Genomic DNA, 12,544 nt, shown 5'->3' on the forward strand with positions numbered 1-12,544 from the left:
GGAAGTATGAGCTAGTTAGGGGGATCATTCGTCCTGGGGAGGGTTCTCCAGGTCAGATCCTGGCTTACTCGGTGCTCAACGCAGCCAGGAAGGTCATTGCATATGGACGTACAGACTTCCCAGAAAGGACTGGTTGGTGGAAACATGCTCATGGGCACCAAAGAGGACTCTGGTCTCGAGCTGTGTGACCTACAGGTGTGGGAAATGTGTGACGCTGCTCTCACAAGGTCAAGGAGACCGCTGGCTGCACCCCGAGGGTGTATGCTACTGTTGTATGTTGAGGAAAGTGTCCAGTTCAGCACTTCGGTATAGTGAGGAGACCAATTCTTAAGTGTTGTGTCCATTTCTGGGACCTCATCTGCAGTTCTGTGTCCTGTTCTGGTGGTAAATCTTAAGAGGTGTTTAACAATCTAGACGTCGCATTGCTTCAGAAGTCTAGGCTCTGGTGTCCTGTTTTAGAGGTCCTATCTCCAGAGGTTCATGACCGGTTCGGAGTCGGTTAAAGGCTTGTAACCAAGAGCGTGGCACGGTTTAATCCACAGACTCGGACGTGTGCATACACACTGCAGGCAGCAGCGGCGTGGAACCCAGGGTCACGGCTATCAATAGTGCCGCAGGTGCAGCGGCACCATGGCCCAGCTCAGCTCCACTGACTTGAGGTATGGCTGTAATTTGCCACCCTTGCGTCTGACAGGGAACCCCTTTAATTTCTTCCAGCCTCACTACGCCTCTGCTCCAGACCCTGGAAAACATTGACCAGAACCTGTTAAGGTTTCAGTAAAGAAAGTTGGGGAGGCCCAGGAATAACACTGGAAAACATTCTGTAAAAGAGGTAAGGGCTGCAAGAGACCACCTTCAGCATATAATGTACTGAAGACAGGTGCAATAACTTAATATAAATGGACATCTAACAATGACCTGGAAGCGTAAGAGTGACCTGGAAGCGTAAGAGTGACCTGGAAGCGTAAGAGTGACCTGGATGAGTAACAGTGACCTGGATGAGTAACAGTGACATGGAAGCGGAGCAATGACATGGAGGCGGAGCAATGACATGGAGGCGTAACGGTGACCTGGAAGCGTAAGGGTTACCTGGATGAGTAACAGTGACATGGAAGCGGAGCAATGACATGGAAGCGTAACGGTGACTTGGAAGCGTAAGGGTGACTTGGAAGCGTAAGAGTGACCTGGGTGCGGAGCAGTGACCTGGAAGCGGAGCAGTGCACCTGGCTGTAGGCCAGTCGCATGGCAGAAGACCTGTGACATGAAAGAGGAACAGTGACCTGGAAGTAGCTTTTTTAAGACAGATAACTGAACATAACTGCAATGTTTGAATTTTTAAATGTTTAGTATTGAGTCATTGTTGGAAATATTTTTTTGATTTCTGGAAGCCCAAAGAATCGTTTTTCAAAAATGTTTTTTTTTTCTTTCTTCTTTTTTTACACGAGGGGCAGCACAGTATTAAAAAGAAAAGACCGCTGTTCTACTGCAAGATATAATTTCTGGAAATGTGAATCCATGAAGGTACAAGACTTTCTCTTGTTACTTTTGCCACAACGACTACTTTACCTCCAAACCTGTTGCTGGAATTGTATTTTAATTCTTGTTAATACTGCGATGCGCTCTGATGCCCTCCGGGACCTTGTGCGCGCTGATATAAAACTTAAAAATAAATAAACGAAAGGAGAGTGATGGAGAGGAGGACAGAGTGAGGGGTGCACGAGCCTACCCCTCCACAGGTCAGCACGGACTTCACCGAGCACAACAAAGGAGAAACTTCATCAGTTTTATAAGTATAAGAATGTATACTTTATTTGTTCCCTCACTTTGTATGCACTTTTAATAAATATTTCTGATATGCCAATATCAAAACAGTATTTAGAGTCAGGGTATTCCAGGCTTCCACCGAGAGAACCCAAGTCTGTGAATGGAGACAACAAGTGCATATCAGCACAGAGTGTGCCTAGAGGGGCCATCTCTGGCACACCAGGGGTGGCAGAGCCCAGCTCAGTGCACCGGTTCTATAGGGTCAGGGTACTGGCACTTGTTAGCCGAGATACACTATGTTTAATGGGGCTGTTGCTGTTAGCCCTTCTCGGCACAGGCGCTGTCCTGTAAATAGAACAGGGGTGGTAATATCCAGCACAACTGACCAGGTTATATAAATAAAATATTTAAATAATATTAATAAATATAAAAATATATAGTTTCCGTAAAAAAGGAATTTGAAGTCAGTAAGCGAAAGGTGTGGCAGACACTAGCATGGGCAGGAAGTGCGCCGAGAAGTGCTTGCGTCGAGTCTGGTGGCCACGTCTCGGGGCGCCTCGACCATTGAGGGACACGAACATCTGGCGGCCATGGTGCTTCCAGCGCCACGATGCGTAGGTGTTGTAGCCATTCTCCTCAATGCGCTCCTTGAACCTGCAGTTACGGTTGTACTCTTTCTGAGGTGGGGGGAAGAGAAGAAAGGGTGTGTAATTCATCTATACATCCATCAAAACGACCCCTCAATCCACCCATCTCAACTCCTTCCAAAGCGCTTATCAACTGACAAATCAATGCATCTATTAACTGGCCCACGCAAGCATTCATAGACTGAGCTCTCAACCAGTCCTTCAACTGACTTGTTAATCCATCCATCAACTGACTTGTCAGTCCACCAACCAGTGTGTTACTTCATCTATCAACAGACCTGTTAGTCTATCAACCTCTGTTATCCATCCATCAAAAGACCTATCAGTCCATCCATCCACTGACCTGCCAGTCTTTCCACCAACCTATTAATCCATTCACCAACGTATCCATCTACTGGCCTGTCAATCTATCCATCCACTGACCTGTCAGTCGATCCATCACCTAACCTTTCAATCCATCCACTGACCTGCCAATCCATCCATCCACGGATATCTCAGTTCATCCATCCACTGATCTCTTAGTTCATCCATCCACTGATCTTAGTCCATCCATCCACTGATCTGTCAGTCCATCCATCCACTAATTTCTCAGTCCATCCATCCACTGATTTCTCAGTCCATCCATCCACTGACCTGTCAATCCATCCACTGACCTGTCAATCCATCCACTGATCTCTCAGTCCATCCATCCACTGATCTCTCAGTCCATCTATCCACTGATCTCTTAGTCCATCCATCCACTGATTTCTCACTCCATCCATCCACTGATCTCTCAGTCCATCTATCCACTGATCTCTTAGTCCATCCATCCACTGATCTTAGTCCATCCATCCACTGATCTCTCAGTCCATCCATCCACTGTTCTCTCAGTCCATCCATCCACTGACCTGTTAATCCATCCATCCACTGACCTGTCAGTCCATCCATCCACTGATCTTAGTCCATCCACCCACTGATCTCTTAGTCCATCCACCCACTGATCTCTTAGTCCATCCACCCACTGATCTCTTAGTCCATCCATCCACTGATCTTAGTCCATCCATCCACTGATTTCTTAGTCCATCCATCCACTGATCCCTCAGTCCATCCATCCACTGACCTGCCAATCCATCCATCCACGGATCTCTCAGTCCATTCATCCACTGACCTGTCAGTCAATCCATCCACTGATCTCTTAGTTCATCCATCCACTGATCTCTAAATCCGTCCATCCACTGATCTTAGTCCGTCCATCCACTTATCTCTCAGTCCATCCATCCACTGACTTGTCAATCCATCCACTGACCTATTAGTACATCCATCCACTGATCTTAGTCCATCCATCCACTGATCTTCTAGTCCATCCATCCACTGATCTCTCAGTCCATCCATCCACTGATCTCTCAATCCATCCATCCACTGATCTCTAAGTCCGTCCATCCACTGATCTCTCAGTCCATCCATCCACTGACCTATTAATACATCCATCCACTGATCTTAGTCCATCCATCCACTGATCTCCTAGTCCATCCATCCACTGTTTTCTCAGTCCGTCCATCCACTGGTCTCTTAGTCCATCCATCCACTGATCTCCTAGTCCATCCATCCACTGTTCTCTCAGTCCATCCATCCACTGACCTGTCAATCCATCCATCCACTGATCTCTAAAACCATCCATCCACTGATCTCAGTCTATCCATCCACTGAGCTGTCAAGCCATCCTTCCACCAACCTTATTATTATATTATTATTATTTACCAACCTGTCAATCAAGCCACCCACTAACCTGTCAATACATCCTTTAAGTGAACTTTCAATCCATCCATCAGCTGGCCTGTCAATCCATCAATTGGTCTGTCAGTGTATCCACCTCAAGTCCCACCAAAGCACTTATCAACTGACATGTGAGTCTGCCTATTGAGTGGTCTGTTAACCCATGTTCGTAACAAAAGAATACAGACCTAAGCAACCTGTTGTTCCGCGTAGGACCTGATCAATCAAAAGAGCTACAAGTTTACCAGCCAATCCCTGCCAACAAACTTGTCAGTCAAATGACCTGCCCATCCATTAATCATCCTGTCAATCAATGCTTTGAGTCCTGTCAAGATACTCATCAACTGATGTGTCAATCCATGCATCAAGTAAGCTGTGAATCCACCCATCAACTGTTGTCTCACTCCATGTGTCAACTTACTCATTTATACACTTATTGACTACACTTTTGATTCATAAACATTAGACCTGTCAATCATCTAGTATGTCATCCCTTAAGTCGGCCCGTCGAGAGACCTAGCTAACCACCTGACCAATCACTTGTCAATCCACTCACCAGGAGACCTGTCCTTACATCCTTTGATTGATTTAGCAGTCCAGCCAATCTCTGAGTAGGGAATCCACTTGTCAAAAAGCTGGCATTCCACCCACAAGGGATCTGTGATTCCACCACTCAAAGACGTTGCCAACCACCATCATAGGCCTGCCAATCCCTCCAAAAACTAACATCACAAACTATCAATTGACCTGTCAGTCCTTTATCTGAAGCCTCATACATCAACTGAGACACCAGTCAACTCATCTGAGCGACCACTCAACTAAACTGAGGGGCTAGTCAACTCAACTGAGAGGCCATTCAACTCAATTGAGAGATGAGTCAACTCAAATGAGAGACCAGTGAACTCAACTCAATTGAGAAACCAGTCTACTAAACTGAGAGACCAGTGAACTCAACTGAGAGGCCAGTCAACTCAACTGAGAGACACGTCAACTCAACTGAGAGACACGTCAACTCAACTGAGAGGCCATTCAACTCAACTGAGAGACCAGTGAACTCAACTGAGGGACCAGTCTCAACTGTCAGACTAGTCAACTCAACTGAGAGACCAGTGAACTCAACTGAGAGACCAGTAAACTCAACTGAGAGACCAGTGAACTCAACTGAGAGACCAGTGAACTCAACTGAGAGGCCATTCAACTCAACTGAGAGACCAGTCAACTCCCCTGAGAGACCAGTCAACTCCCCTGAGAGACCAGTCAACTCCCCTGAGAGACCAGTCAACTCAACTGAGAGACCAGTCAACTCAACTGAGAGATCAGTCAACTCAACTGAGAGATCAGTCAACTCAACTGAGAGATCAGTCAACTCAACTGAGAGGTGTGAACTTAACTGAGAGACCAGGCAACTCAACTGAGAGACCAGTCAACTCAACCGAGAGACCAGTCAACTCAACCGAGAGACCAGGCAACTCAACTGAGAGACTAGTCAACTCAACTGAGAGGCCATTCAACTCAACTAAGAGACCAGGCAACTCAACTGAGAGACCAGGCAACTCAACTGAGAGACTAGTCAACTCAAACGAGAGACCAGGCAACTCAACGGAGAGACCAGGCAACTCAACTGAGAGACCAGGCAACTCAACTGAGCGACCATTCAACTCAACTGAGAGACCATTCAACTCAACTGAGAGGCCATTCAACTCAACTGAGAGACCAGGCAACTCAACCGAGAGACCAGGCAACTCAACCGAGAGACCAGGCAACTCAACCGAGAGACCAGTCAACTCAACCGAGAGACCAGGCAACTCAACTGAGAGACCAGGCAACTCAACTGAGAGACCAGCCAACTCAACTGAGAGACCAGTCAACTGGTCCATCAACAAAATGTAAATTGATCCATGAACTCCTCTGATACTCCATCCAATGCCACTTTATACATGAAATGATCCTTCATCAGTTTGGGACTTTCATTACCACTGGAGTACAAACAAACTCAACACATTGATGGGGGGGGGGCTTGTAACAACAGAGTTGGAAACTGACACCTCACTATACATGCAGAGGCAATATTGGGCCCAAAACACACCTGGTATAGTTAGGGCACAGCAAGAGTATGATTCTGGACAGAACTGTGGGGAGGGGAGGAAGGCCACTTACCGTTCCATATAGTCTTCCTTTCTTGTTCATTGCCAAGTAATGTCCATTGTGCACGGATTTGATGACGACAACTCCCACCTTCACCGAGCGGATCTCCAGCACACCTGAAGAGAGATTGGCGACACATGGGGTTAAAATCCCTTTTCAGGTGGGAGACACTTTTGAAAGGACCCATGTCATATGTAGCCCTTTCAGCCAGTCCTGGATTTTAAACCACCTTTATGCCCATAGTAACAATTGGAGGCATGGAACTACAACCCCAGAATGCAAAAGACACACGGTCACTTGTCAGTTATGCACTTGCTGGAATATTTGTGTATTTTGCTGCCTATTAAGGAAATACTCCTAACAGAAGAGAACCGGGAGTACCGGAGTCCTGGAGTCTGCCGTAGTGAGGTCTCCAGCTCAATGATGTCATCAGTGTGCGACACACACATCAGCTCTGTTGTCCTGAGAAAGAGTTTGTACCCTTTTGTTTACATTAATTGATACTTGAAAAGGCGGCAAGGGTTACACCAAAAGAACCTCTAGGTTTTAAAATTAGATTATTCGCAGATGAAAATTATTCTGTCCGGAATAAGAATTACTTTTTAATTCCTCATCAGCCCATTTTGAACTAAATGTGCAACATATCATAAGTGTCGGAAGTGCAATGACTGTAGTCTCGCTCATAGGGTGAGCCTCACACCTTGGAGCAGCATCATTCTCTTTAGCGTCACATCTTGGGTGAAAGTAAACCATGGTTTGAGTCTCACACCCTGAAGCACAGCCTCACTCGTTGGGAGTGAGAGTTACACCATGGAGCACAGTGTCACTCGTGGGGTGTAGCTCTCTCTGCTGGTTGCACAGTCTCAGTCATTGGGTGCGAGTCTCACCCTTTGAAGCATAATATTACCTATTAAGAGTTGAATCTCACATCCTCAAGCACAACCTCACTCATTGGGAGTGAGTGTTACACCGTGGAGCGCAGTGTCACTCATGGGGTGTAGCTCTATCTGCTGGGTGGACAGTTTCAGTCATTGGGTGCGAGTCTCACCCTTTGAAGCATAGTATTACCTATTAAGTATTGAATCTCACAGCCTTAATTACTGTCTTGCTTATTGGGAGTGAGTTTTACACCTCGGAGCATAGTCTCACTCACAGGGTGCAGCTCTCTCCTGGATGCACAGTCTCAGTCACTTGGTGTGTAAGCTTCCCTCAGCAGTAATGACAGATCCCCTCAAACCACAGGGTCAGTAGTGCACACTTGTATCACACAAAGAACAGGCAAACACACTTTTGGCGAACACAGAGGATGTGGCAAGTCTTGGCAGTGCACACTTTCCTCACACAAAATACAGGTAGTCGCAGTGTGAGATTCACCACACAGCACTCGCCATGTCTATGATCTCTAAAATAGGGTTATAAATAAAATCATTTCTATTCATTTGTAATGTGATTTTTCTGTCTATTTCCCTTTTGTTATCAGTCATGGATCATTCAGGTAGCCCCTGAACACAATTAAAAATGCTTTCTATTTATATATCCGGTTCCAAGTATGCACAGATAAATGCTGAAAATAGGCTTTATGTCTCTGCTTATTTTTGTACTGTCTGGGACATCGAACTAATGAGCTGGCATCCCTCATCATAGGGCTGGAAGTTTGTTGCAGGATGAGCACAATATGTAATTCCTCACCCTCGGTCCCTGAACAGGGCCGGACTGGAAACGTAAACCGGCCTTGGCAATCGAGTTGGACCGGCCGCGGGGGAGTGGGGTGTTGGATGGGGGGGTGCGCATGGAAAACACCGCAGCTACCTTTGGTACATGGGGCCGATATTGCAGCACTGCTGCAAAACCACCCCCCCCGCCCCCGTACCAAAAACTGCACCCACCGGTCCAAAACCGGACCCCACCCTTCCTGCCCACTGGGAAAATTCCCGGTGCCCGCTACAGCCTGTCCGGCCCTGACCCTGAATTATGCCATAATAGCAATTGTTTAACTTAAATATGAAACCCTATGCCAGCCCTCAATGACATGCTCAGTTACTCCAAGTGTCTGGAAATGCACCCTGCATTCAGACAACTCACTCCTTGTTCTCACCCTTCACTTTCACGCTCAACCTGCACTCACAGGGATCACAATGCACTCGCACTGATCACCAAGCACTCACACCATTCACCCTGCACTCACAATGACCACACCTCACTTATGCCACTCGCCATGAACTCACACTGTTCTCCATCCACTTACGCTCCGGTCACATGAGCACACTGCTCACCCTGCACTCACACCACTCACCCGCTCACCCTGCACTCACAGAGATCACTCTGCACTCACAATGCACTTGCACTGTTCACCCTGTACCTCACTCTGCAGTCACACGAGCACACTACTCACCCTGCACTCATGCGACACTTCACTCACTTGTCCCCCTCACTGCTCAATCTGCAGTCTCAAACAAGCCCATCACTAACCACACATTCATTCGTCCCACTCTGCACTTACATCCGCACCATATGGTCACCTCACTCCCCCTGCAGTCACTCCTCTCACCCTACTCTCACACTGTTGCATCGCTCACCGTGCATTCACATGGGCACTCCTGTCACCCACACAGCGCAGAGGGTTAATGTGCCTGCTACAAAGAGCGTGTACCGTGTAGATCACAGAACTGAATGTGAGTAAACTATGAGTAGCGCTTTAAAAAATGAAATGTTTGTCAGAAAGGTGCTATCGAGAGATGAGGTGCATTGTTGGTGAGTGGTAGTGAGTCTTAGCCCCTCCTCCCCTCACCGAACTTTAGGTCTAGTTGTGCCCCTGTCTCTACCCATATTACGAGTGCAGCGCCGCACACCTGCAATGTCATAGGTGGGAGAATCCACTTCCGGTGACGCGTGTGTGCACTCCGGGCTGTGAGTGCTACCAGGGGAATGTGAGTCGTGCCCAGCCGGTTTAACTGCAGTAATAATTGTTTTACGTCGCCATCACTACCCACGTATTTGCGCTGTTGAAACACTAACCTAAGTAATAATTATTTTATATTCATCACCAAATGATACTGATTGTATCAATCTCAGAGGAGAAGCGACTGAAACCGCAGCAGGAGGTTCAAAGCCTGCCGCCAACCTAAACATAGATTCATTTAATTACGTATCTGTGCATTTGCATATAGCGCCGACATTACCCAAGGGCGTTAGAGCGCTTTAGAATAAAACACGTTTCATGGCAGGAGATGCAAAGTTACACACAGTTGCTGGTTACGATGCTTACAAAAGCCACACAGTGGCGAGTGTGCACATAGGGTCAGTGGCCCGTTTCCATCGTTACAAAGGCACGGACTTCCGGTTGTTAGAGGATGTTGGAGGTACGGGTAGAGGCAGGAAGGTTGGGCCCAGGGAAGCAGTAGAGAGGGCAGCCTGAGTCCCGGGGAGGGTACATTACCATGGGGTTACTACAGTGGAGGCATGAAGTGCATTAACCCCCAGCACTAGCAGACCCCCAATAGATTTTGGGTGGAAGGCGCGATCTGACAAGGTTCACTTCTAGGCACGTGGATGAGTGTAGACACAACTCCCTGTGCATACATGTGCATAGCATTCTGTGTTGGTATTCAGTTGTGAATGAGCGCAAACAGGCATACAGTGTTACTTGAACAAGCGCGCGCACCTTGTTGAGCGAGTACTGGATGGCACTAATCACCCTGTCACTCACTAATCACCCTGTCACTCACTACTCACCCTGTACTACTCTTTGTGTTCGCACATGCACTAAGCTGAGGTCTACTCACTTGCGCCAGGGCGCGCAGCTGGTTGCGCAAGTACTGGATAGCACTACTCACGCTCTACTACGCTTTTTGTGTTCGCGCACACACTAAACTGAGGCCTACTCACTCACGCAGCGTGCGCATTAGGCTGACGTGCTACTCGCTTGCGCAGCGCGCGCAGCTGGTTGCGCAAGTACTGGATAGCACTACTCACGCTCTACTACGTTTGTTTTTTTGTGTTCGCGCACACACTAAACTGAGGTCTACTCACTCACGCAGCGTGCGCATTAGGCTGACGTGCTACTCACTTGCGCAGCGCGCGCATCTGGCTGCGCCGGTACTCACTCTGTCCAATGTCGCCCCATCTGCGCCCTCGCACTTCTCCGTTGCGCTCGATGTGCAGGAAGAAGTTGGTGGAGGAGTATAGCCAACGCCAGCGCACGTCCCCCTCCAGGTGAGTGTAGCTGCGCACGTGGCGGCGCCCCGCCCAGGGAGGGGCAAGGCGGCACCTAGGTGGCATGGCCGCAGCGCCCACTGCCAAGACGAGAAGCAGGTATGAGGGTACCCATGGCGAGGGTAGAGCGCGTCCGTGGGCCCCCGAGCCGCTGCACGTGCCCATGGCCGGTGTAGTGCCTAGGTGCCAGAGAGATGAGCCAGGGGGCTAGCGTCGCTGGTACTTAGTAGACACCACCAGGGCCGGTACCTTGTGGCCTCCCAAGGGACCCTTCTGCGCCGGCTCCATGCCCCCCTTCCTGGTGCCTGGGGTGCCCTACTGCCTCCTACCCAGATATTGGAGGCCATTCCGACGTGCCATATTCCGTGGGTACCACTGTGATGACGCGCACCTTGGCGAGCAGCGGTCAGTGAATGAATGAAGGTATTCAGTGCCACTCTTCTCCCCGGGAGTTCTACCTGTCACTCTCGGAGCTGGGTTATGGATGAATGAATGAAAACTTGACTCCTCGAAGCGCTTCCTGGCTGTGAAGGCTCTGGACGCTTCCTCGGCGCCTTCCTCGAGTGCTGCCGGTCAGCCTCACAGCAAGGCTTTCCTGAATGAAGGGAGGACAGAAGGCGCTAGAACAGCACCGTGGCCTGAAGCACCTCTAGGCACTTTCTGAGTCAGAAGGCAACGGCGCTGCTGAAGAGATGCGCTCTCAGTTCCTTCCTAGGTGCACCGATGCTGAAGCAGCGCTGTGCCCCGAGCCTCCTCTAGGCGCTTCCTGGGCTGAAGGCAGTGGTGCTTCTGAAGGGATGAGCCCTCGCCTCCTTCCTCACGAGCTGCCGGCCATCCTCGGAGCAGCTTTTGGTGCCTGTGGTTGCCACCGATTTTCGGATGTCACTGGTCGCCTAGGGGCTCTGAGGTGGCATCGGTGGCTTGCTCCTGTCCATAAGTCTCTGGCTGTCGGAAGCTGGTGTTAGTCCAGATGTCTGTAACTCTGGGTGTCGGTGGCTGGTGTTAGTCCGGCTGTCGGTGGCTGGTGATAGCCCGGCTGTCGGTGGCTGGTGTTAGTACAGGTGTGGTTGTCTGGTGCTGGCCGTGGTGTCGGTGGCTGGCGTTAGTCCAGGTGTCTCTAACTGTGGGTGTGGGTGGCTGGTGTTAGTCCGGCTGTCGGTGGCTGGTGTTAGTCCGGCTGTCGGTGGCTGGTGTTAGCCTCCTCCCAGGAGCTACCGCCGCTCCCACTGCAGCCTGGACTCGTGTCCGCCCCTCCATCCCCCGATCGGAATCGAAGCTGACGATCGATCAGCCCCTGGGGCTGGAGGAGGGGCCTGGCACGAGCCTCTGCTGTGGGCAGACTCCTCCGGGGTGGGGGGGGGGGCAGCATGGGCACCGCCGCCGGAACAGGACGTCTGCCTGGAGGGGCCCTGGCTGGTTTGAGCTGGGTGGAAACAGTGCAACACCTGGAGGGGAAGGGAGCATCTCAGAGTGTCCTGTCCAGAACACGTAGATGTTATTAAAGAGACAGAGGCTGGCAATACACCCCCCCCCCCTCCCAAGTCCTTTAAAGCTCCCCTCCGCAGCACTTCAGAGAATGTTCATTAACTCATGAGACTGGTGCAGAATTAGAAAGACTCACTACCCTCATACGCAATAAAATGTGACCAATCTACGGCTTTCAGAATCTCCTTCAGGCTTCCACCAGATCCCTGCAGCTTCAGAATCTCTTTCAGCCTTCCACCAGATCCCTGCAGCTTCAAGCTTCAGAATCTCTTTCAGCCTTCCACCAGATCCCTATGGCTTTCAGAATCTCTTTCCTCCTTCCACCAGATCCATATGGCTTTCAGAATCTCTTTCAGCCACTTCCACCAGATCCCTATGGCTTTCAGAATCTTTCAGCCTCCCATCAGATCCCTATGGCTTTCAGAATCTTTCATCCTTCCACCTGATCCCAGCAGCTTCAGAATCTCTTTCAGCCTTCCACCAGATCCCAGTGGCTTTCAGAATCTCTTTTAGTCTTCCACCAGATCCACGCAGCTTCA

At 49.5% G+C, this 12,544-nt stretch overlaps 1 protein-coding gene across 1 annotated transcript; it reads right to left on the bottom strand.

Moving 5' to 3' along the window:
• Positions 1 to 1,834: 1,834 nt before the first annotated feature.
• On the bottom strand, positions 1,835 to 11,732 carry FGF22 (fibroblast growth factor 22). The gene is made up of 3 exons (XM_085640044.1): positions 10,412 to 11,732; positions 6,321 to 6,424; positions 1,835 to 2,441 (listed from the first exon to the last, which is right to left on the bottom strand). The coding sequence occupies exons 1-3, from the start codon at positions 10,683 to 10,685 to the stop codon at positions 2,229 to 2,231; spliced, it is 591 nt and encodes a 196-aa protein (XP_085496170.1). The 5' UTR covers positions 10,686 to 11,732; the 3' UTR covers positions 1,835 to 2,228.
• Positions 11,733 to 12,544: the final 812 nt, after the last annotated feature.

This window comes from Triturus cristatus, chromosome 12 (genome assembly GCF_964204655.1).
Source record: "Triturus cristatus chromosome 12, aTriCri1.1, whole genome shotgun sequence".
Taxonomy (NCBI): Eukaryota; Metazoa; Chordata; class Amphibia; order Caudata; family Salamandridae; genus Triturus; species Triturus cristatus.